Genomic DNA, 25,672 nt, shown 5'->3' on the forward strand with positions numbered 1-25,672 from the left:
ACTGGCCAGGGCTGCCCTCATGGAATTTAAATACTCCACCACGATCTCTCCCACCAATAGAAAAAAGAAATTCGTTTCTACCACGTGAATTTTTCTTATAAATTACAATCGTGTCATTTTAAAGTTGGATGGATTTTTAGGGTGCATCTCTTCTAAATCCATACTTTTTATGACAATAAATGACTTCCCTCACAGATCTGAGAGGCACATATATCTGACACTTGGCTCTTGTGTGTCACTGTAAAGCCCAGAGGTTAGGTGGATCCATTAGGCTTAACAGTGAATTATGACTCTTCCTCTACCATCTGTTCAAGACAGTTGGCAACCTCTCTGAGTTTCAGTTTCCTCATCAGTAAAATGGCACCAAAGATGAGATGACATAAAGTTGGCATAAGGTTTAAATGAGATAATATAAAGCAAACAGCATCTAGCATATGATAAAAACTCAGTGTTGGCTGTTTTTACTTCTATGTCTTGATTATGTATTATGACTCCAAAGACTTGTATGGTAACGCCTCTGGGTTACTAATGAGACAATTAACATTTTCTTTAATAATAAGCTTGGAAGTCATATGCTTTCCCTAAGACTGTACCCTAGTGGTGTATGATGTGTGTCTCATTGATTAACCATTAATCCTAGGGTGTGAAACCTGAACTCAGGATTGCAGGGCTTGAACAGATGTGAGGAGATCATCTTGCCAGTCCCAGCCCTTTTTTGACACAGAAAGACTCAAAGCCCTGGAGGAAGCGAGTGACATTCCCTGAGTATGTACAACTAGAACATTGGCATTGTATATGTGATAATGATGAGTTGATTAGATTACAAAGATTATGATGATTAGGAAATAAAGACTGTGATGAGGGAAGATGTTAAGCCAGCTGACTTGTCAAATGGCTGTGAAGTGGCCACATGAATAACTTTGCTTAATTAGAGACCCAAGTTCCTCCACATACAAAGGATTTTAAGGCTTCGAGTTGACATTCTTTGGCTCAGTAGGTGGAGCCAACCTTCCTTATTAGAATAAGGTAAACAGATTCAGCCCAATTATAAGGGGAAAAAATATGTGCCTTCTGTCATTGAGGGTTGCAGACAGTGCTGACCGGCTGGAGAACTCAGGTGCAGTGACAAGAAACGTCAGAGCATGAGTTCTAAGTCAAAATCCATAGGGGTCATCGGAGCTCCTTTCTCAAAGGGACAGGTGAGTAAAAAGCCTTCCTTTGAATAGCTGGGATTTATTAGAAAGTTTCAGGCTTTAAAATTAGTAAGGTGTTATTGTCTGGTTAGTTAAGTTACCCGATAAAGTCTAGCCCTGAAATAATATATAGACTAAAGTTGTTTCACTGGTTTGCAAGTTTGTACAATTATGGTCACAAACCCACTTATTCTTGGGGCTCCTATTCTCAGTCACAGCCAATTTTATTTGAATCTACTAAATTCTCATATTTTAAAAAAGAAAATATTTTTATTTGAATGGAAATGGGCTATTTCTGCATTTTAGCTACTTATTTAGATTTCCATATTCTCAGTGTTTTGGGTGCTACTGTGTATATATATAGAGAGAATTTTAAGAAAACACATTTGTTTAGTTATGTAATTAATGCCTAGAGAAATTTTATAGGCTGGCATCAACTTCAGAGTTTTTTAAAATTTGGATAACTTATATATGTTTGCTTTATGAAACTTTGTGCATGATTTATATTTTTGGTTCTGATAATTCTAAAAAAGTTCATGGACTGAGTAGAATCCTTTGTGTACCTCTCTTTGAGGGAGGAAAAACGAAAAATGAAAGAAAGAAAATCTGACTGTAAATTCACAACGTTGAAAAGACTAAAGGACTAATGGGAACTCCCAGATCACCAAAATATGCCAGTAGCATTGAAATAAAGTACTTTATTTTTCTGCCTAGCCACACTCATTCTGGTAAATATAATGAGATTACAGATACCTTAGACTTCAACTTGTATCTGTCCTTAAGAGTAAGGGGGGAAAAAAATAAGACGAGTGTGAGCTGAAACTCCTAAAGTTGTTTTCTTGTCATTGTTTTAAACGGAGTTTTCTGCAGGGTTCTCAGGACTTCCTCTTTGCCAGTATTTTCCTCCTCTTAATTTCGAACTTTTGCTTTGCACTCTGGCTTCTCATTGCAAAACCGAAAGGGACAGGTCAGAGGTTAGAGACCCAAACTGCACCTGGACGTCAGTAAATACTGCTTCACTTTCCCTGGAAATCCTTCAAAGCCTTTCTCAGAATACAGAATCGTTGCTGACACAGAAATTGCTCTTCTAATGCTGGGCTTAACTGCAAAATCCACAGTATGCTCACTGATTCTTGGACAGGTTCTAACAAAGATAGAATTGAAATAACCGACAAAAGAAAAGAAACAAGGGAAACGGAAGGTGGGAAGGAAGGAAGGAAGGAAGGAAGGAAGGAAGGAAGGAAGGAAGGAAGGAAGGAAGGAAGGAAGGAAGGAAGGAAGGGAGGGAGGGAGGGAGGGAGGGAGGGAGGGAGGGAGGGAGGGAGGGAGGGAGGGAGGGAGGGAAGGAAAGGAGGGAGGGGGAGGGAGGGGGAGGAAGGGGGTTAAAAGAAGGGGAAATTATATCTACTTGATTGGGGTGGGAGCGGGGAGTCAGGCACAAAGGGAATAGAGTAAAGGAGAGAAACGTGTCGGGCAGAGCGTGTGGGGTCCTTTGCTGCCGGGGACAGGAATTTGGTGTCGAGGGTTTGCTTGGCAGCCAGGGCAAGTCATTTGCTGTTGGAATTGGGGAGAAGCGTTTGCTTGGTTTGGTGCCACAGCCTAGCCTAGGAACAGACACAGGTGTCTTTGGTACCTCTTCTCATCTGACAACAGGAAAAAACTTTGTACTATGTAAAAACCTTGTTGGGAATTAGGGTCAGAGAGATACATAAAAGAACTGTTTTTTTAGGTCACTAATCTGCCAGCAGGCTGGGGAAGGTTTACTGCCAGGAGGAAGCATGTTAGCTTCCCGGATGTAAATACAGCAAGGGTGGAATTCCTGGTCACTGTGCTTATTGAGCAGGTCAAAAGGTGAAATAGCAGGTTGGTCTTTGTGGGTTCAGCCAGCCTCCAGGTGATTTTCCCTGTTGCCTGCTTTGTCCCCTACTTTACCACTGTGAGGATCTGGACAGGGCTCTCTCCCGTGCTACACATTTTAAAAAATGCCTTTACTGGAGCTATTCCCCTGGTTTACAAAGTTTCTCCATCACCCTATTCGTCATCCTGAATTCGTATTGCAACACTAAGCTGAACTGTCATCTGCTCCACCTGACACCCTCTGTCCCTGGCAGAGACAGGTGTATCCTGTTCTTGTTATGACCTCTTGTACCTGCTTTGAAGCACATACCCAGGCACTGTGATTGATATTAAATATCCAAATCCCCCTTAGCTTATGATTTACTCAGAGACAGAAACCTTCTCCTTTTAACTATTGTATCTCCGTCTATCAGAATGCCTTTGCACAAAATAAATGTTCACTATGCTGGTAATATGCCAGGATGGGAAGAGGAGATACAGGTTTTGGTACCCAATGGACCTGGATAAGTTCCTGAGGCTCTGCCACTTGTTAGCTGCCTGCTTGTAGGAAAATTAGGGAACCTTTCTGATTCTAGATCCTTGTTTTTCACATAGTAGTAGTCCAATCTACCTTGCTGTGAAAATCAAATGAGATAATGTAAATTCCTGGCTCTGTCGGAACTAAAAACAAAGTTACTATTCAACTGGTTAAATAATGAAGTTTCCTATTGTGTGCATCTGATGGTCAAGATGATGCCTGACTTTATCTTTTAATTGTTCAGCCACGAGGAGGAGTGGAAGAAGGCCCTAAAGTACTGAGAAAGGCTGGCCTGCTTGAGAAGCTTAAAGACCAAGGTAACTTTTAAATTAAAAGATGATCAGCCTGAATTCCTGCTCTGCAGGAAGGAGAGGCCCCTGCTAACTCAGGGTGTGGGTGTGTCTGGAATGGCATGTGTATTACAGAATTGCAGCACTAGCTGGAACCCTAGAAGTGCACCCTGTAAACGCAGCACCGTGTGTGGGGGTGCTCAATCAGTGTTGCTTATTTACTCAGATATTTTGTCTCTCCAGCCAGACCACTGGGGTGGGTGGTAGGGAAGCTGTGGGGATCGAAAGTGAGGCAGGGGGCGCAGGAAGTGCGCTGCCAGCCAGAGGAGCCCTGTTTGTAAGAGGAAATAAAGCAGCAATAGCACCGAGTCTCGGGTTGATGCCTCCAGCGTCCTCTGTGGGCTTCGAGTAGGTCAAGGTCGGGCCGGAAAGCGTGCCCCTCGAGTGGGTCAGGTGGCAACCCGGGCTCCGGGGCCTGGTTCCACGAGGACGGGGCCCCGGCCTCCCCAGCGCCGTGAGGGCGGAGAGCAGGCAGTTCCTCAGAGTCTCGAGGCTTGTCAGAGCCCTGCGCCGCCCGGAACCTCGTGAACTGGGTGGCCTGCTGTGTCAACTGGCTTTCTTAGATCCTGTCCTTCTGTCGTAGCTTCTGAAAACTGGGCTACGAGAAAGGGTTGGAAATGGGATGGATCGGAGGCTTCTGAGTCAGGGTCAGGTGACTGTGTTTGCTGTGGGGCTGCGATACCTACGGGGCTTTCAGCAGTTCCACCACGGCCGGAAGGGCTATGCCCAATTCCCTCTCCTTCTGTTCTGTTGAATAGTAACGTTAGAGCTTTTTGTAGATGGCTAGCTACCTCCACAAACGCCTACCACAAACATCAGAATGGGAATTACGTCAGGACTTTATTTCTTTCCGGTTTCTGCCTTTCTCTCCAGCACTTCCTTGAACCAGCGGGAGCAGTTCCCTTCCCTTGGTTGTTGCAAGAACTGATACTTTGATTTAGGACGAGACCTAAGGTCTCCAAAAATATGCCTATGGAAATTCACTGTAATATCGGAAATAATAAGGGAGTATTAAGTTTCACCACTTCTATTAATAAACACAGAGACTATAAAAACCCCAGTAATAATACTAATACGTGTGTATTACTCCTCATATTATACACACATACATATTTACATATGTGAGTATGCAAATGAAAATACTTTGTATTTTAAAAGCACAGCTAAAGTAAATGTCATCTTTTTATGTAAAACCCTGATGAAGTGTTGGAGAAGATATGGAGCAACTGGAACCCTCAGGTATTTCTGATGAGAATACGTAATGATACAGCCACTTTGGAAAGGAGATGGGCAGTTTCTTAAATAAACATACATTTACCTTCTGACCCAGCAAATCTATTCCTAGGTATTTACCCCAAAGAAGTGAAAACATAGGTTCTCACAAGCCATGTTTGTACTTGAAGGTTTGTAGCAGCATTATTTATAATAGTCAAAATATGGAAACAACAAAATGCTTTAAAAGAGAGAGAGACCCCAATAGAGAAGAGGAAGCCTGGGTAAACGAACTGGACTAGTCCGTCAGTCCACAAGCATACCTTGGTCACATTTTATATCAGGTAAAGAGGACTTTTGAAGGTGTTCCTGACTCACAGATACACACAGACATGAACAAATACAAAACACAATGACCAGTCGTTCAGAACACTGAACTGAGCCCGCATCACAGTTTCACATGAAGTTCTGTACCTTGCGGCCTAATGCAGGGCCTTTTAGGGAGTGCACCCGGGTCCTTAGGAGCATTGGGTTACCTTATTTAAAACTATAATAATAAAACCTTTATTTGCTGAGCTTGCTGAAGTGTTAGGACTGCTGGCAACTGCATACTCTTACTGACTTCTGACGACAGTGCCGTGAGGCAGTACAGCGGACAGAAGGGGGCTGAACTGCCCCAGCAGGCGACAGATTGGACTGAAACCAAGGGTTGTTAATAAAATAATGGTATACTTTCTTCTGGGCATAGCGTATGTATCTATATTCTTTAAAAAATGATTTATTAGAAATATATTACATGCTTATTGTAGAAAAATAGAAAGCGCATAAGCACAGAGACAAGAGACAGTGACACCACCCATGAAACCAAACCAGAAGGTCGTGCTGTTGTTCTTACAGCCTAACTGGGCGGATCACGCATTTATTGAGAATGTGGTGGGCAGCAGGGACCAGTGGGGGTGTGGTGATGACGTCAAGCTAAAGTAGACATGGTTTCCGCCCTCACAGCTCTTACAGTCTGTTCAGACTTTTGCTGTGCTTATACTTTAGAAAATATACCTATTTTGTACATTTAAAATCACCCTGCACAGACTGTTTTGTTATCTTGCTTTATTTAGTAACCTGCAACTTTTCATTTTAACTATAGAATGTGATGTAAAAGATTACGGGGACCTGCCCTTTGCTGATGTCCCTAATGACGGTCCGTTTCAAATTGTGAAGAATCCGAGGACTGTGGGAAAAGCGAACGAGCAGCTGGCTGGTGTGGTGGCAGAAGTCAAGAAGAGTGGAAGGACCAGCGTGGTGCTGGGTGGAGACCACAGGTGCCGTTTCCTGATGAGCTCTGTGGGAGGCTGGCACAAACGGCATGAAGGAAGTGTACCCAGAACCATGTGGAGAGAACATATGGAAGGGAGAGCACTGATCAATAGTTTATATCAAATTTTCTGCTTTTAAAAAACTATATTGGTTACTACTTTATTTTGGAAACAGATTTAGCTCTGTTTGAAGTCTTGCACTATCTCTATTATAGCAGAAAGTACATTAAATATGAAAGAATTTCAGCAAAATATTCAGTACAGGCTTATATTTCTAAATAAATGAGCACTGAGGAAATTCAGTCTACTTATTGTATTTGATCACAGATAATAGGAACAACCCATTTAGGTCAACATTTAAAGGTGTTTTCCATTATAAAAGTAATAATGAAACAATTTTTTGAAATACAAAAACATATAAAAAGGAAAAAAAACAACACAGTGTGATTGTAGTTCCCTAACAACCATTTCAACCGGAATTGAAAATGGCATATTTTCCTTCCAGCCATATTTTTTCCCTAGGACATGATTTTGTTTAACGTGTGTGTGCGTGTATTATCCTGTTTTGTTCATAATCTACAGTAGAAATTTCCTTATCTTACTTCATGATATACAAGCATATTTTTTACTGTTGCATAATTTTTTATTAAAATATCATCACTATATATACCCATATTGTCCGAATTCAGGTTATTTTCAAATTTTCAGTGTTAGAAACAATGTGGCAAAGATACTTTTTCTGCATGAGCCTCTTTAATGTTTACTTTCAAGTTCCCAAAATAGGTTATTGGAAGTGCGATTAGATCAAAAGTATAAATATTACAGTGGCTCTCGATGCAAGAATCAATTACTCCCCTCCCCTCAGTTTTCTCCTCTAGTCAAGCTGCTCCTGGGGCTTCTATGACAAAACCGCAGTTGAGAAACTGGGGCTTCCTTTCTATGTTAAGTGGAAAATTTAAGAGTGGCAAAAAAGACAAGAAACCTAAAGGGAAAACCAGCAGCAAGCTGAGTAATCAACACCTGAATGAACATCAAGGCACAATTGCTTCCACTTTGAGAATCAATATGATCCTCTGAATGGAACTCGAAACATTCACAAGTGGGTAAATAAAGCATCGTATGGCCAGACCTCATCTTTTCACTATTGTGTAAGATATCACTTAGCCGCTCCACTCAGGCACATTTTCTGGAGCCTGGAGCCCTTGAGATGAGCTCCGAGGGTCCTGGGCCTGGCTGAAGTGGTCCTTAAGTGAGTGGTAGGAGGGTAGGAAGTTCAGGCAGAGGGCCTGGTTGTTGGATGGAGCCAGTGAGCACCTGCGATATGCTGCCTGAAGGGCCTGCAAGGCCTTCTGAGTGATGCTCCCCAATTGTAAGCAACTGGGTTTTAGGAAAAATGGAAGGACTCTGTCATAATTCACTTGGGAGAATTAAGTATTTACCAAGAGAAATGAAAGTGCAGAAAATAAGCCTGATTTAACCTTGAAAATGGGATAGTCTCATTCTAAGGAATTCCTTGTATGGTAGCATTTTCACATGTATTTAATTTTTGCTGAAACTATAATTTATAGTTTTATTAGGCAATTTTGAAAAATATTACCAATTATTCAGTGATGCCTTGATGTAACTATAACTTCTTAGTAACTATTAAGCATAAGCTCTATTTTCTCTATTGTTGTAATTGTTATAATTGTTTAACTGGCATCTCTGATTTGAAACCTGTGAGAAATATCAGCCACTTTGACTTAAAGGAAAACCAGGCACGAGCACTGAGTTAATAATATGATGTGTGTAATGATATCGCAAACCTGATGTTCACACACACTTTTTCCTCTAAAGTTTGGCGATTGGAAGCATCTCTGGCCATGCCAGGATCCACCCGGATCTCTGCGTCATTTGGGTGGATGCTCACACTGACATCAACACTCCGCAGACAACCTCAAGTGGGAACTTGCATGGACAGCCTGTGTCCTTCCTCCTGAAGGAACTACAGGGAAAGGTAAGAGGCTGGTTGGTATTCCATACACAATAATAATCTTTAGCAGAAGTTCAGGAGGTGGGGCAAGTAAGAACCCCTTTCCATCTTATTCTTGGAATCATCTCAAACTGTTTTCTTGGCAGCAGATAAGCAAAGGGTCGGAGGGTAAAGGTGGTGAGGCTCTGTACCTCTCCCTTCCTCGATAGTTTGCAAACTGACTTTGTATCTTCCCTTTTGATTCTTAAACTACCCTTCTTAGTAGGTGGGGCAGCCAATAATCCTTTATAAGCAAGTTAGCGGAGGTTCAGAAGTTAGCCAGCTCACCCAAGGTCACATGCCAAGCACAGAGCCAGGCAAGGGCCAGAACTGGTCTCCTGCTGACCTCTTTCCATTACGTGCCGCACAGTCTCTCATTCTTACCAAGTGTCCCTCCACATCATAGGGCCTTTTTAAAAGTGGAATTTTAAAAATGGGGATTACAATGGTTTATCATTTAACATCTTTACTATGAGAAGCACATATCTAAATCATAAGCAGAACCACCTCCTTGCTTCCTAGAAACTTCTAAAAGATGTAAAACGAAATTCCAGATTAAGATTTAACATTGTGGTTTATAATTTCTATTGATATGCTTGTAGTATGTCAATAAAACAATTTCTACTGGTAGTCTGATGGTTTATATGATACTTGGGAATGTTCTGTTAAAAGCCCAGAAATTAACATTTTCTGAACTGACAACCAAGTGATACAAATCACAAAATGTGTAGCTAGCACATGGGAACATCCAAGCTTGACTCCAGGAAATTTGAAGAGCAACCGAAGGGTTGGTAAAAAATTTCCCTTTGCCACTCTGAGCCATCTTCTGGATTAAGTCCTTATTGAGAAAGAGAAGTAAAGAAGGGGTGGAAGTAATGGAAGCACACTGATTTCCTTAGAGTTCTGGAAAAGCAGGGCCCAATGGAAATGGTGCACAAATGATTAAACGCTGGTAAACGTGACAAATGATTCGGGTTAGGTCTGGGCCTCTGGGCCACAGGGTGAGGTTGGGAAGAGCCAGAGCAACTACCAGGGAGGCAGGCATTCTCTTCTTTATTTTGTATTGGCTTTCAATGATTCCTTAAAATTTATGTTCCAAATAGAAGGCATATATGATCTAACGAGTGTACTTAACTTTCAATATAAGATTTGCTCTAGAGAAGCATATTTAACCAGATGGAAACATTGCAATTTTAGATCCCCGATGTACCCGGATTCTCCTGGGTGACGCCCTGCATAACTGCCAAAGATATTGTGTATATTGGCCTGAGAGACGTGGACCCTGGGGAACAGTAAGTTTATTCCTTGATGCAATTTACTTTCATTTTTCTCCTTTTGCATGCTAGGTGTACTGGCCAAACCTATGAGAAAAAAATATTTTAAGCACCAAGTCTATATATCTATACCTATATCTAAATATATTTATATATATATGTACATACACATATATGTATATATTCAGATAATTTTTATATTGACTTGCTGTTAAGAATACATTAAAATATACACAGAGCTTACAGAACTTAAATATTTTATGTATCTTACCACACTGATCTTTTCTTAAAGGGGAATGAGAGCACACAGTCAGACACCATGCTAACTATAGATTGTCTTAATATCTCCTCTTTCACAGCTATCTTTTGAAAACTCTGGGTATTAAATACTTTTCAATGAGTGAAGTGGACAAGCTGGGAATTGGCAAGGTGATGGAAGAAACACTCAGCTATCTAGTAGGAAGGTATGACGCTTGTATGTGTAACGTAAGTATTGTTAAAATAACTTGCTACTGACACTAATCAATGTAAGTTATTAATGAAACCTTTATGTAAAATCTGGAACTTTACTGGGTTGTTCCCGTTTATAGAGCAAAGTAAGAACTGTATGAACTAAATATTAAACTACCAACTTTAAACTGAATTACTTTCCCACTTCTTAAAAGAAAGAAAAGGCCGATTCATCTGAGCTTTGATGTTGATGGACTGGACCCATCCGTCACACCAGCTACTGGCACACCAGTCATCGGAGGTCTGACTTACAGAGAAGGTCTCTACATCACAGAAGAAATTTTCAAAACAAGTAGGTATAAATTGGAGTGCATAAAGCAGCAAGTGTACACATGGCCAATATGTATTTATACTGCCTGACCTGAAAATCAAGCCCCCCGTTGACACTTCCAGAATGATGCAGTAACTGAAGTGGTTTCTCTTTACACTCCTGAGTAATATTTCAGAGATACTGAATTTAAAATGTCAACTATTTACCAAATTACCTTATTTTCACTTGTTGTTGTAGGGCTACTGTCAGGATTAGACATAATGGAAGTGAATCCATGTCTGGGGAAGACACCAGAAGAAGTACTGCGAACAGTCAACACAGCAGTGGCAATAACCTTGGCTTGTTTTGGAGTTGCTCGAGAGGGTAATCACAAGCCTATTGACTACCTGAACCCATCTAAGTAAATGTGGAAACGTTATATGAAAATCTCACAGCTACTAACATAATTACCAAACCTAATAGTTTACTTAAGCTCATTGTTTATCCTCTTACAGATTTGGTGTTTCAGAAAACATTTTACCTGAGGAAATATTAGTACAATTAGTATAAACTGTATCAGTTCCCTCTTGGTGTGAAAGATTTGGAAATTCAAATTTTTGTAAACTTAAAAACCTTATATTTCCCATTTTGGCAAAAGACTCACCCTTAGAAACAGAAGTATATATTAATTTCCGAATATAAATTTGCTGGCATTAAAAATAAACACACTCCCAGAAAGTAGTGGCAAGAAATATTCAAAGTGATGAAAAGCAAGGACCTATAACCAAGATTGCTCTACCCAGCAAAGCTATCATTTAGAACTGAAGGTCAGAGAAAGAGCTTCTCAGACAAGGACAAGCTAAAGGAGTGCATCACCACCAAACCACTATTATATGAAATGTTGAAGAAATAGAAGAAAAATATGAACAATAAAATGGCAATAAATACATATGTATCAACAATTCAACCTAAAAAACAAAATAAGCTAACAAACAGAACAGAAACAGACTCATAGACAGAGAATATTTTGAGGGTTGCCAGATGGGAGGAGGGTGGGGTGGGTGGGAGAAGGGATTAAGAAGTGCAAATTGGCAGTTACAGAACAGTCATGGGGATGTAAAGCACAGCATAGGGAATATAGTCAATATATGTATGGTGTTAGATTGATCAGGATGATCACTTAGTAAGTTATATAATGTCTAATCACTTACTAACTTATATAATGTCTAACTGGGGTGTACACCTGAAACTAATATTATGTTGTATGTCAACTGCAATTGAAAAATAACAAATGATTAAATGGCAAAAAAAGAACAAATAAAAAATAAACGCACAACTACATAGTGGGACTCCTGATATCAGGATATAAAGGACCATATTTCCATGTTGTTCAAAAGATGTGATTTTTGTAATACACTTTATAATAAGATTCTATCATGTCTATATATTTCTAAATATATATAAAATACACACATCCATCCTACTTAAAACTACTACTGTATAAGGATTTAAAAAGCCGCAGTGAAATTATCATCCCCCAAACATTGAGAACTTGGTGAAACTAAACTCTCTGGCTCTGGTTTCTTTACCTGTAAAATGGGTAATCATAAGGCTTGGGAAATCTCCAAGTTCATTAATGTTAGTTGACCAATGTCAACCCCAAACATGACATTGGTTTGTATTTTAAGCATGGTAGTCTTTTGGGAGGTGGAAGAAAGAAATCAAATGGCTATTTTGTTTCTAAGATCTGCTAATTCAGATAGGGATTCCACCAAAAATAATCTGTGACTTCCAAACATGCCACCCCTCACTCATTGCAATTACAGTGTGTCTCATTAGCTGAAATCTTTAAACATCCTAAAACACTCTTCTTGACTCTGGAATATAGTGAGGCGGTGGAAATAATGAGAGTGAACTATAATCAAAACCAAGGAAATAAACTCTTCCCCTTTTCCACAACTTACACAGAACTCAAGTGGACTTGGCAGTGAAGGGGGCCCCATGAAAGGATCTGTATTGTTGTTATAAGAGCCATGTGTGAGAGCCTCTACCATCTGATTTTTCATATGCAGCCCAGAATTTTAAACCTAACCTTTGACATGTGGACTTTATAAGATAAACATTTTACTGAATTACTTTTAGATAAGAGCAATTATGCTGGATCTTGCTTTAGAATATATTGCCCAATACCATAGCCAATGATTAATTGTTGACCAATAATTTAAAAAATTATTTAAATTAAAACTTAATAAAATTTAAAATTCAGTTCCACATTTCAAGTGCTTAATAAGCACATGTAGCTAACTACTGTATTTTTTTTTTAATATATCTTAATTGATTTCAGAGAGAGGAAGGGACAGGGAGAGAGAGAGATAGAAACATCAATGATGAGAGAGTTGTCACTGATTGGCTGCCTCCTGCACGCCCCCCACCGGGGATTAAGCCCACGTGCCCTGACCGGGAATCAAACTTCAATCTCCTGGATCCTAGGTCGATTATCAACGGCTGAGCCATGCCCGGCTGGGCTGCTAACTACTGTATTGAACAGCATAGATATGGAATATTTCTGCCTCTGTAGAAAGTCCTATTGAACAGAGCTGCTTTAAAGTCACTATTAGAAAAACTGAAAACTTTTAGGATGTAATGAACAAAGACACTTTCCCCCTTAGGTGCATTCTAAACCCAAATAAAGCTTCTGCCTTCTATTAACGTCTCTTTATTATTATTAAAGAATTAATAATAATTCTTTTAAAAGCCCATTTGGGGGAAATCATATTCCTATTTTTTTAAGCTAGAGAAGGAAAACTGAAATTTTAATAAATGAATTGGAATGTGTATATCATTGAGAAAGTGATACTGATTTTCACTTCCTTTATTCTATTTGTGTAATACCAGTGTCATTCTAGGGTCTCAAAGCAATACAGTCCTTGAGGTAGCAAGCCTATATTGAGACTATGCTAACAGGAACACTTGAATTCCTTTCTAGTACAACATTTCTGGAGAATTTCAATATTACTAGCCTAGAAAAATTACTTATACCACTATAGAAATATTAAGCTGAATCTGCATGGCAAATAAAGATTTAGTGATAATAGGCCCTGGCCAGGTAGCTTAGTTGGTTAGAGCACTGTCTCAATACACCAAGGTTGCGGGTTTGATTCCTGATCAGGGCACATACTAGAATCAACCAATGATTGACTAATGAATGTATAAATAAGTGGACAACAAATTGATGTTTCTCTCTCCAAAATCAATTTTTAAAAAGTTAGTGATTGTAATAATATGAACCACAAAGAAGATAAAGGTCTAGGAAGATGTATTTGGAAATAAAAAATTGAAGTGTAGTTGGTTAAACTTCCCGAATTCTTTTTTAAATTATTGATTTTTGAGAGCAACCAAGAGAGAAACATCGATTTTTTAAAAAATTTATCTTTATTGTTGAAAAGTATTACAGATATCCCATTTTTCCCCCCAATTGACCCCCTCCACCTCACTCCCACCCCCTCCCCAGGCCTTCACCCCATCATTGTCTGTGTCCATGGGTTATGCATATAACTTCTTTGGTTAATCTCTTCCCACCCTCCACCCCCCTTCCCTCTTTCCTCTGAAATATGATCGTCTGTTGCATGCATCAATGTCTCTGGATCTATTTAGTTCATCAGATTCTTTTGTTCTTTAGCTTCATCTTAAAGAACACCCTTCAACATTTCCTGTAGTGCTGGTTTGGTGGTGATGAACTCCTTTAGCTTTTCCTTGTCTGAGCAGCTCTTTATCTGATCTTCAGTTCTAAATGATAGCTTTGCTGGGTAGAGCAATCTTGGTTGTAGTTCCATGCTTTTCATCACTTTGAATATTTCTTGCCACTCCCTTCTGGCCTGCAAGGTTTCTGTTGAGAAATCAGCTGACAGTCGTATGGGTGCTCCCTTGTAGGGAACTAACTGCTTTTCTCTTGCTGCTTTTAAGAATCTCTCTTTGTCTTTAACCTTTGGCATTTTAATTATGATGTGTCTTGCTGTGAGCCTCTTTGGGTTCCTCTTGTTGGGACCCTCTGTGCTTCTTGGACTTGAAAGTCTATTTCTTTTCCCAAGTAGGGGAAGTTTTCTGTAATTATTTTTTCAAATAGGTTTTCAATTTTTTGCTCTCTTTCTTCTCTTTCTGGCACCCCAGTAATACAAATGTTGGGCCTCTTGAAGTTGTCCCAGAGGCTCCTTAGACTATCTTCATATTTCTGGATTCTTTTTTCTTTATGCTCTTCTGGTTGTTTTTTGTTTCTTCATGTTCCAAATTGCTGATTTGATTCTCAGTGTCCTCTAGTGTTGATTCCCTGTAAATTATTCATTTCAGTTCATGTAGCCTTCATTTCAAATTGGTACTTTATTATGTCATCAATTTTCTCAATTATTTTCATCATACTCTTACTAATATCCTTGAGCATCCTTATAACCATTATTCTGAACTCTGTATCTGTTAGCTTGCTTGGATCTATTTCATTTAGTTCCTCTTCTAGAGATTTCTTCTGTTCTTTCCTTTGTGACATGTTTCTTTGCCTCCACATTTTGGCTGCTTCCAGGTGTTTGTTTCTATGTATTAGGTAGAGCTGCTATGTCTCCTGGGATTTGTAGAGTGGCTTTGTGTAGTAGGTGCCCTGTAGGGTCCAATGGCTCAGCCTCCCCAGTCACCTGAGCTGGGCCTTCTAGGTGCTCCCCTGTGTGGGCTGTGTGCACTGTCCTGCTGTAGTTGAGCCTTGGTTGCTGTTGGCATCACTGGGAGGAATTGACCCCCAGGCCAATCAGCTATGAGGACCAGCTGCAACTACAGCCAAAGAGCTGCTGTGCTGGAGACACCCCTATGGAGCAGGATTTACTTCAGTGGGGCTTTGGTGTTCACCAAGTGCGCCCCTTGAGTGTGTCTCTCCTGGATGTGGAAGGGTTGTAATCCAGTGTGGTCAAATCTTACCACCAGGTGCACTGTCTTGGGGCCTCCCGGGAGGTGCAAAGTCAGCCTGTGTCAGTGCCTTGCCCAGGGTCACCCAGCGTGAGCTACACAGCAAACCATAGTTGGCTGCTACTTGTGCTGGGCTTGGCGGTGTCCAGGAGAGGCCCAGCTATGAGCCAGTGCAGCTGCCGCTAGTGCCGGGCCTGGGGCCGCTTATCAAGCCGTATGGGGCAGCTGCTGCTTGTTTGAGAGATTTTAGGAAAGTCCTAAGCATGAGGCTCGAGAGGCCACTTGCACAGAAAAGCCCCTGGAAATGGCCTGGATGAGCTGCAGGTGGGGAGGGGCGGGGCCTCCGGGAATCCCGGGGCGGGGCCAAAGGTGTGAGTCAGGTGCTGGCGATTCAAACATGGCGCCTGCCTGCCGGCTGTGTGCGGGGAGGACTCGCCACAGGAGCCATGGCCTCCGCCAGCCCTTCTGCCCGGGAGGAAGCCGCCCTCCGCCTCTCGCCCGGATCTCAGGCAGGTTAGTTCCCCCCGAGTGTCCCGGGTCCTTTCAGGCCGCTGCCCGGCACTGGGCTCAGAGGGAGCGTCTGAGTGAGTCCGTTGCGGGCCCTTTAGGAGGAGCTGCTGGGGCTCCTGCAGCCTCCGCGACCCTCAGGGACAGTCCCTGCTGGTTTCACAGCCTGGAGTTGTGGGGACCTCTCTTCCCGGCCTGGAGCCCGGGGCTGGGGGCCTGCTGTGGGGCTGGGACCCCTCACTTCTCCGGGAAACCCCCACCGCCGAGATTCCCTCCCGGGTTTAACAGGGGGCCCCGGGTGTGGGCCCGCGTCCGCGTCTCCGGGATTCAGCCCCGATCCGCCGGCATCTCCGCCCCTCCTCCCGGTCTCGGTGTTTCTTCAGGTCCCTGGTTGTGGGGCTTCTGTGCAGCCAGGTTTCAGGAGGCTCTGAGTGATGGTGGTTCTGTATTTTAGTTGTGATTTTGATGTGGCTGCGGGAGGCAGCGGTGGCAGCTGTTACCTACGCCGCCATCTTGGTTCCTCCCGCATTTGTGTAACATCGATTTCTTGTTCCACTTATTTATACATTGATTAGTTGATTCTTGTATGTGCCCTGACCGAGTATTGGGATGATGCTCTAACCTACTGAGCTACCCGACCTGGGAAAACTTCGCTAGTTTAAAAAAAAAAAGCAGAGCTCTTAATTCCTAGGTCAGTGTCAGTCACCAGCTGTACTGTACAGCCCATGGAAGTAGCCTGGTTCTCCGTTACAACCCCGACAGCACACTGCCTGGCACACAGCAGATACTCATTTAAATTGAGTAACCAATCAGACAATTTATTCATTTAACAGATTTTACTAATTATTTTTGAAGTCTTTTACAATCTTAATGCCATTTTCCCCCCACATTAACATAAAGTCTCTCAAAATGTAATAAACCCTAGAGAACCAAAATGTACACTGCATTTAAAAAATAAATACTTAAAAATTTTAAGATTATAAAAATTCAAAGAATCACATCATCTGCCAGGTGAGTGACAACCTGGAAAGGCAATTTGTTTTTAAAAACAGAGATTGGAGAATCAATATTTAAACATGAATTTATTAAGTCTATGCATTTCTAGCTATGTTATTTACTTATGTCACTTCCAACTCATTTCATACAATTAACTTCAAGTCCACAGCAAAAGCAAAAACTTGCCAATCTACCTTGATTAGAAACATTAGCTTATTTATCCAGAAGTCCATGATAAAAATTTTAAGCCATTTAAAAAGAACATGGAACTGTGTTTACTGCAATGCAATGAAATGTTCTTTACAAAAATCTCTTATCTTAAAGACACACCAAATGAGATTTATGTATAAAAGGATATGCAATAACTATTCTACATGTGTGGTGCCTTTAAAACAATGTATTTGAAGGCTGAATAAGTCAATAATAATAAAATATAAAAACAAAACCAATGGCTAGAATAGGAAAGATTGAGAGTATCTAATAAAAGTCTTTTGATCACAGATACCTTGATATTCCTAGGCTGCTCTAATAAATTGCTAAGGATATGAACAACATGTAGTTTACTTGATCTCTTAGAGACATAAGTATGGACAGGGAGATGGGAGTTATAAGGTGTCAACAGATTCACCACTGGAATCAAAATAGAACAATCTGAACGTCACTGCTTCTACTACATCACTGTGTAGCATGACCACGTTCAGATTTAATAGGTTTGAGTCCACTTTCAAAGACAGGTGTATCTCCATTTCACCATGGCGCACCCTGACTTCACTGAGTTACTGGTAAAGACACTGGCACCTGATTAGACTGAGGTGCTGGAGACCCACTATTTATGGCTTGTGGAGGTACTGTAGCTGGTTCCACCTTGCTAATATGTGTGATGAATCGAAGACGAAGTTTTAAAGCTGGTTTTAAATTACAGATAATCTTCTCTACCTAAAAAATGAAAACACATAAAAAAATATTTTAACAAGAGAACTTTAATTTCCCACCTTTTAAAGAAGTGATTCATATATATGTCCTGAGACAATAAACTAGAGAGTGGAGTGGATGAAAAATTTGTCTACATATTTTTTTGTTTTAACAAAAACAGATAAAATTATTTCTCTCTCACATGAGGAAATCATGTGTTCTCACACACATTCTATATTCTATGTATATAAGCATATATTTACAAAAACATACACCTACCTAGCTAGCCAGTAATACCACTGCCAAAAGCTAGTATACTGGAAATTTTACACACGCAACAGGTGATCATCCTTTTAAAATGCCATCTTCACAGAAACATGAAGCACATTTTGAAGTTCTTTGAATAACGTATATCTATAACATATATCTACAAAGCTAATTTTTTAAGTTCTGATTTATACTTGGAATTAAAACTAAATAATATCAGATCTACTCTTGCTTAAAATACTTTAAAGAAATAAATACGTCAAGCAGTTTCACAGGTTTCTTAGCTTTATCAAATGCCCTTTGACCTTGTGGGGAAAGATCAACCCATTAATAATTTTTCCTTCTGCAATTACCTTGTATCAAAGTGCCTTAGGCCCAAATAGAAAAGATATGTTAAATAAAACATGCCAGTATTGGTTCCCATTCAACTTTCCTTGACAATCCTGCTGAGGCATAAAGAATTCAACACCTCCCCAGCTGCAAGGGAAGAATCCAGTAGACTAGAATTCGTGTTTTTATATCAGTTTACCTCTCTTTGCCATTATAGAAGGAAATAACATTAAAGTATGGAGGGAGGTTATTTAATTTCTCCACCTTCCTGAAACAGCGAGATCGTTTCCTACAGGAAACTCAGTTATGGCTCACGTGGACCTGTCACTTTCAGGCAGTTCTACTAGGAAGAGGCTTTTTATATGTTGAGTCAGAATGTGCCTCCCTTTAACCTTACCAGAGTTTATATGCCCTCTGAAGTCACACAGAAAAGATCTAATACCTAATCCAAATGGCAATGCTTCCAGTAAGTGAGGACATAAACAATTCCCCAGGACTCTTAAAATTCAAGTCAAGGATTCCCAGTTCCTCAAATTCCCTTCACAAAATTACTCTCTGGACTCTGCTGACTTCAGTCTGCTAGTATGCTGCAATTTATCTAATTTTCCCACATTGTACCCTAATCACCGTGGGGAAATGCAGGACCTCCTTCACTCATAACACAACACCTATCTAGTCTTTTCAGTAGCCATACCATACTGTTTCTTCCTAATGAGAATACTGTTAAGTAACTCCCCTAGGTCTTTTTCAGATGTTCTGCTGCAAATATCAAGGGGAAAATGTGAGAAATGATAACTTATTTACTTTTACTTTAATACTATATTCAGAATAATATGCTCACGTAGCCTAAGAGGGCCTGATATCAACCTTTTCCCCTCAAAGGGAAAAAAAAATTAACAAAACCACTCACTTAAATAAAAAAGTCTATCACCATATGTTTAAGTTTTCTAAACTAAGTATCATTAAAAATAATTAAAGTTAACTTACTTGCTCTTTTACGCTGTCACCAGTAAACATGTACTTCATATGGTACAGGAAGTCACAGATGGGATCCATGTAATTTAAGTGGGTGCTACACTGGTCTACATTCAGCAACATGTCATAAAATGCCACACCAATCTAGTTAATGAATAATATAAAATTATTTAAATGTCAGAAATGGTTCAATGATTCAGCACGTTGCAGCTGGACTCCATTCCAAGACTAACACAGAAGGGTAACGTGTGCTTAGAACACATTGATCACACAAACTTCTGGGCGCCTGGGAGATATGGCATGGTCTGCATTAGGATGGACTCAATAGTGCTATAAAATGCACCCAACAGGGCTTAAATGCAATTTCTCTTTACAGCTTGGTAATTTCTCTTAAAATGAAGAAACCAACGATCCCCTTTCAGGAAACCATTTCTCAATTTCTGGGATAATCGCAATCTGGGGGATCCTTTAGATCATACTTCTTAGTTCTATTTGGTGGCTCATACATTAAGGTTCTCTTCCTGGCTCATTTTCTTTTCTCTGCACTCTTGTTATAGGCGATTTTCATCCATTCTCATGATTTTAATTAATTCCTCTGTACTACAGTGCAGGTTCTCAAATGCATTTCTCCATCCTTAATTTTCTTCTTGACCTTGATGATGGTTATTTCCCGCTGCATCTCCAATTCAAGACATTCTACACTAAATTCACTATAGGTATACTAAGTCATGAGTACACTAAGTCTTCCAAAACCGCTCTCTGATCCCACTAAGCTGACTTCACTACTAATGACTATGATATGAAGTTTGAAAAACACTGAGAAAAAACCTAAATAGATATTTTAGAATTTAATTTTATTACAGAAAACCCAGGTTATATTTTACCTCTATCATACACCGAGTTCTCTCTTGCTGAAATCTTTGTAAAAATGGTCCCACAAGATGGTACACATAAAGCAACTGGAATTCAGTCTTCACTATAGGAAGAAGTACTTCAGTGAGAAACCTAAAATTTGAAAATAAAAATTTCTTATGACTTGAAATCAGTTGAATTTTGTTAATATAGTCTACCCAGTATTTGTAAAACTTGTAATACTTTTTTAAAAATTTCTTTGACAGAGGCATATAACCAATCTAATATAAATGCCATTTTCAAGAAAGTTGAATCTAATTAACACCAATTTTATAGCTAAGATAAATAATCAGAAAATAGGCTAATATCAGTTATTCTGTTCAAAAGGCAACTTTTGGAATACATTCTGGAAAAAGCCTCCTTAAAATGTAACAGAAAACTAGATACCAAATTATTACTTCGACATATAAATTAATTCTGAAATAAAAGAGGCTTTCTGATTCTCTAGAAATTCTACTTAACTCTTACTTTGCAAGTTGTTCTACTGAATGAGATATATACCTTATATGTAAATTAGGTTAAAAAACAAAACAAGAACAAGATGAAAAAAGTCAAATTTCTTTAAGAAGTCATAATACCTACTTGGGAATGAGAGAAAGCTGCCCAATGCTAGAATGGTGCCACACAGCATGTGCTAGAGCTAATGTATAGCTACAGCTCATCTCGGAGTAGGACTGATGGCAAGCAGTGAAATCGAAGAGGCGGAATGGGTAGCCAACCCACTCTGTTTCAGATGTCAAGCTGGGACTGCTGATAACACTCACAATTTGATCATGAAGGACAATCCAATATGGCTCCTTTAAAACCAGAGGAAAGCCTGATGAAAAATATCCGTCATCCAGTGTTCCACCCATATTCATTATCACAGGCCCACGCCTAAAAAAATAGCACTTTCTCATTCTTTAATGTTTTCTACTTATCCAGCTTGTCTTTGTGTAATGGAGATTTTAAAATAAAAACCTGGTGGCTTCAGAATAAGCCAATACAACCTGGAGAAAAATGCTTGTGAGTTAGAGGGCTCCATACACGCATCTGTCCTGTTCATTTAGTGCCTGATACTTACTACAGAGTAAATCTACTTTAACAATATTTACCATACAGACAATACTATACACATGTGTAACTCAGAAATCAATATATATATTTTGGAGCTGTGTAAGGAAAAGGTGATTCATAGAGGCACATAATCAAAGAAGTCTGCAGAGTACAGGGTTAAGACAATATTATTGACACTCAAACATAGCACAACAGATAACTATGTGGTGCTGACTAGACACAGGTGGGGGTCACAGAAGGGCGCCTTCACATGAGTGGAGAAGCCAGGGCAGGGTCCCTGAAGAAGCAGGCTCCACACTGGCAAGGAGTGAGGAGCTTTAGAGGAGCTGACAGAAGGAAGGAGGGTTCTGGCATAATGTCTTATTCTCCAACGTATCAGAGGCACCTGACACATGTCTCAGTGAGCATTATTTTTATTTATTTATTTTTCTGTTAATCCTTATCTGAGGATATTTCTTCCACTGATTTTTAGAGAGAGTGGAAGGGAGGGAGGGAGGGAGGGGCAGAGAGAGAGAGAGATTGATGTGAGAGAGACACATTGATTGGTTGCCTCTTGCACTCACCCAGACTGGGGCCAGAGATCAAACTGCAACCTAGGTAAGTGCCCTTGACCAGAAATTGAACCCAGGACCCTTTGGTCGAAGGCCGACGCTCTAACCACTCGGTCACACTGGCCTAGGCTCAACGAGCATTATTTGCATGAGAAAAGGATCTAGATGTATAATATGCTAAGTGGTCAAAACTAGATCAGACTTTAATATAAAAACTAAGGTTGGATGGGTAAGGTGGGACAAATGAATGTAGGGACCCAAAATTAGGTAGATTTCATTAGATTTGATGCAGAATGCAAACAAATAGTCACTGTAGATTTTTGAAGCAATAATAATATGAAAACTTTAAAAATATGAAACACTTCACTAACTGCATGATGTCCTTGTATGAAGGCACTCTATTCTTGCTGCCGACAGGGAACAGCTGCATTCCATTACTGTGTACAAATCACAATTTAACTCACGGGTAGGGCAGTGATGATCAATCCAATTGCGTTCATCCATGCTGTAATGTTCTCTCTCGGCACTAAAGGCTGACTACAAGTGAGAAAAAAGAACAAAAATATGGAATTATAAAAACATTTTATATGGTTGACAGTGGATCTTATTTTGAGAACATAATTCAGGAGCTGACAACTAACCTACTCCAATAAAACTAAAATAGATTTTTTATTGAGTAAAAATTTAATATACAGGAACAAAAGCAAAATAAGGCTTTTGTTTTGGGTTGTTTCCTTTAACAAATAGGCTGAAATACTATTTCCATTTATTTATACTTCTTCTCTAATCATTATCCGCTACTTTACGTTGGTCCTTAAGAAAGGACTCTTGAAAGACTGCCTTTACTGAGAAGTTAACATTATTCCTAAATTATATGCCAAGCAGCTAATGGAGAATATAAGTGGGAACAAACCCAGGTCTTCTGACACTGTCCAGGACTCATTCCACTACCCATATATCATAAGGACAAGATCTGGAACCAAAAGACAGTTACTATCCACTGTGCATCAGCCTTGGGACAACAGGGTTGTCTAACAGCACCAAATAAAATATTCTCTTTACAAATAAACAAGGCATCTTACTGCATACAACAGGATACATACCTTTTCAGCACGACATTTAGAAGAGCATTTCCAACTTCTTTGCCTGAGACAGCTAAGGCCATGAGCTCCACACAGGTAACATGCAGGGCATGGGCAGCTGGGTTGGGAAACTCATTGAATCTCCAGTCACAGTTTGGAAATGGACCAGGAGATTTGCCAGCCATCGGTGCAAATGATTAAAGCAATAACTATTTGATTATTTTGAGATTAATGGCTCACATTTGTGTAGTGCTTTACAGCTTTCAAAATGTTTCACAAGCAAATATCTCATTTGATTATCAATTTATCTAATTATGAGCCCCCAAGAAGTGATTTATCTGAGAGATCAGAAGGTAAATAATACAAACCAAATACAAATAAGCTTGACATGACAAATGTACTGATTGAAACCATGTGATCAACCATAAGGTATAAATGGTTTGTCTCATCTAGGTGGGCTCCTATCACTGTGATGTGACAGTTACCTATGCAACCAAAGCATTACTATAACTACCAATCTATTTCTTTTAACAGTTATAGGGCAGTTAATAAGAAAGTTACTTTATAATATGTAATTCTTTTACTTCGCAAAATAAATTTCTTTGTGTAGGAAGATAAATCATGCCCATTTACACTGCTCTATCTAGTAAATAGTGGCATGGTGCATGGACATATTAAGTATAGTGTGCTGATAACTTACAACATAAAATAAAAATGAAGAAATAAAAATACCACATAGCAGCTCTTTTACTAAAAAAGAGAAAATAAGTTACATTATTATCTATTAACATCTTTTAAAATTTCAGTGATTTAAAGCAACAAAATTCTGTGCTCTCTCCAGTAGCAAACAGATGCCTGTACTACAATACATAGGACATTTACTTAGAAATAGGATTGTTTTCTTTGAAACAAATCTTAAAAGCCTGTTTTTTAATATAAATTTTAATGGAATGAATTTCTGCCTCTCTGTCATGATGCTGTGAATTTAAGATTTCAAAACCTTTACAGAAGTAAAAGTAGAAATGATCTTTAAGAAATTTGAAGTCTTAGCATTTAATATAAAAATATTATCTTGAAAACACAACACAGTTCATGTTCTCACAAACCATACATACACTTATTTCTAAAGAGTCTGGAAAACCACAGTAAAAAGGATATTATCTACTAGCCTGCCAATCAATCTGCAATAGTAGGAGTCGTCTGGGACCCAAGGATTGTCCTCTCGCGCATTCATAGCACACTTCAGGTAAGTGTCACTTAGACACCAGCCCTGGGGTCGATTATCCTTGAGTGAACCAATGATCGCGTGCACGAGTTTTCGTTTGAGAAATGCGCGCTCTCTCAGGTGCATTTCATAATAGTGCAGAGTATTATACAAATAAGTCACTGGACGATCTGCCAAGAAGAAAACAAATCACCACAATGCTTATCTGGTTACTGACAACTGTGAAAAACTAATCCTCCATTTTCAAGATTACCAAAAACAGCTCAGAAGATTATGAAGCCATTTCATATGCTGGGTAATTGCGGACAATGAATATTTTAATTTTAGAACAAGGCAGAAGGCTTCCAATAATATACACATTTTGTTTAGGATATTCATCATTCATTACACTTGGAGGTAGTGATTTCACTTCTGGAAGTTGATTCTGCAAAAATGACACCTGTGCAAGGACATTCCTTGCTAGAGGACAGGGATGGGGCATTTTACTGCATACCCTTCTGCACCATGTGCGAATATCACCTAATCCAAATGGAAAATGCCTTTAAAATGAATGCTCACTGAACTTCATACCTATTCTGTATGCTAAACGACAATTTAAGCTTCTGCACTGGAAGAAAACATCTTAGATCAAAGTCTAAAAAGAACTGCCCCCCAGATAAATATACTTTGTCCCCATAGTGGGTGCTCTGGGACTTCCACACTTCTGTTACTGACTCTGCCATTTTCCAGTACCAGGTTTAAAACTTTAGAGTTGTTTTTAATTTTTCTTTTACTATTCTTTCCACAACCAGCCAACCCAGTCCTATTCTTTCTTCCTTGACTATCTGTTCCCTCCTTCCTAATGTCCAGTGCCATCATACTTGTTTACACACTATTCATACATCTGAACTTTCTGACATAAGTCGTTGAAATGGCTTACTCCTTCCAGGACATGCTGCCAACTACAACTGGATTTATCTAAAATAAATGTTTTCCATTTAGGCTTTCTATGTCATTATCTTAATAGCTTCTAATTGATTCTTGACTACTTGCAAGTTATAAAATCAAAATTCAGGCAGGCATTTAAGGTGCTCTGTCAGGCACAATATATGAAATTTTAACTTAGCCCAATGAGGCGGCTGTTTTCAAAATGTCTTGTTTTTAATACCTTCTTGATTTCTCCAAAACGTTCTTTCTGCCTAGTATGTTTTTCTCTTTTCTGTTTATACAAATCACATACACCACGGCTGATATTCTATCCATCCAAGAAGCCTGTCAAGATCCAATTCATTCACAGTAACATCAGTCTGTTGTGAACACATACTTTTCTCCCTCTATACTTATTTGACAATTAATCACACACTATGTAAAATAAGGCATCTCTTGCATATCACTTTTCTTTTTTGCTATTTAATACATTTGCTGATTGCCTATTCATATTTTTATGTC

General features: G+C 39.5%; 2 protein-coding genes across 4 annotated transcripts in view; one reads left to right on the plus strand and one right to left on the minus strand.

Moving 5' to 3' along the window:
- Positions 1 to 680: 680 nt before the first annotated feature.
- On the plus strand, positions 681 to 11,828 carry ARG1 (arginase 1). Its single transcript, XM_081140922.1, has 9 exons — positions 681 to 765; positions 1,083 to 1,199; positions 3,812 to 3,884; positions 6,274 to 6,448; positions 8,279 to 8,438; positions 9,651 to 9,745; positions 10,087 to 10,191; positions 10,393 to 10,529; positions 10,746 to 11,828. Exons 2-9 carry the CDS (start codon positions 1,143 to 1,145, stop codon positions 10,910 to 10,912), a joined length of 969 nt encoding a protein of 322 aa, XP_080997048.1. The 5' UTR covers positions 681 to 765; positions 1,083 to 1,142; the 3' UTR covers positions 10,913 to 11,828.
- Positions 11,829 to 16,735: 4,907 nt separating this feature from the next.
- The window catches only part of MED23 (mediator complex subunit 23), a 40,832-nt gene continuing 31,895 nt past the window's right edge, over positions 16,736 to 25,672 (minus strand). For all 3 annotated transcript variants that reach the window (XM_081139994.1, XM_081139993.1, XM_081139995.1), the window contains 7 exons: positions 24,178 to 24,414; positions 23,041 to 23,206; positions 22,402 to 22,474; positions 20,913 to 21,127; positions 20,303 to 20,423; positions 19,431 to 19,562; positions 16,736 to 17,870 (listed from right to left, as the gene is read on the minus strand). In XM_081139994.1, the coding sequence (XP_080996120.1) occupies positions 17,703 to 17,870; positions 19,431 to 19,562; positions 20,303 to 20,423; positions 20,913 to 21,127; positions 22,402 to 22,474; positions 23,041 to 23,206; positions 24,178 to 24,414 (1,112 nt within the window). In that variant the 3' untranslated portion in view covers positions 16,736 to 17,702. The remainder of the gene's footprint in view (positions 17,871 to 19,430; positions 19,563 to 20,302; positions 20,424 to 20,912; positions 21,128 to 22,401; positions 22,475 to 23,040; positions 23,207 to 24,177; positions 24,415 to 25,672) is intronic.

The sequence above is a fragment of the Miniopterus schreibersii genome (genome assembly GCF_964146895.1).
Source record: "Miniopterus schreibersii genome assembly, chromosome: 6".
NCBI classification, from domain to species: Eukaryota; Metazoa; Chordata; class Mammalia; order Chiroptera; family Miniopteridae; genus Miniopterus; species Miniopterus schreibersii.

Excerpts from the sequence above, each read along its gene's own strand:
- ARG1 (XM_081140922.1), top strand. The coding sequence starts at position 1,143 with ATGAGTTCTAAGTCAAAATCCATAGGGGTCATCGGAGCTCCTTTCTCA. Across the intron at positions 3,885-6,273 it reads TGAGAAGCTTAAAGACCAAG|AATGTGATGTAAAAGATTAC; the intron begins GTAACTTTTAAA and ends TTTTAACTATAG. Across the intron at positions 10,192-10,392 it reads CTCAGCTATCTAGTAGGAAG|AAAGAAAAGGCCGATTCATC; the intron begins GTATGACGCTTG and ends ACTTCTTAAAAG.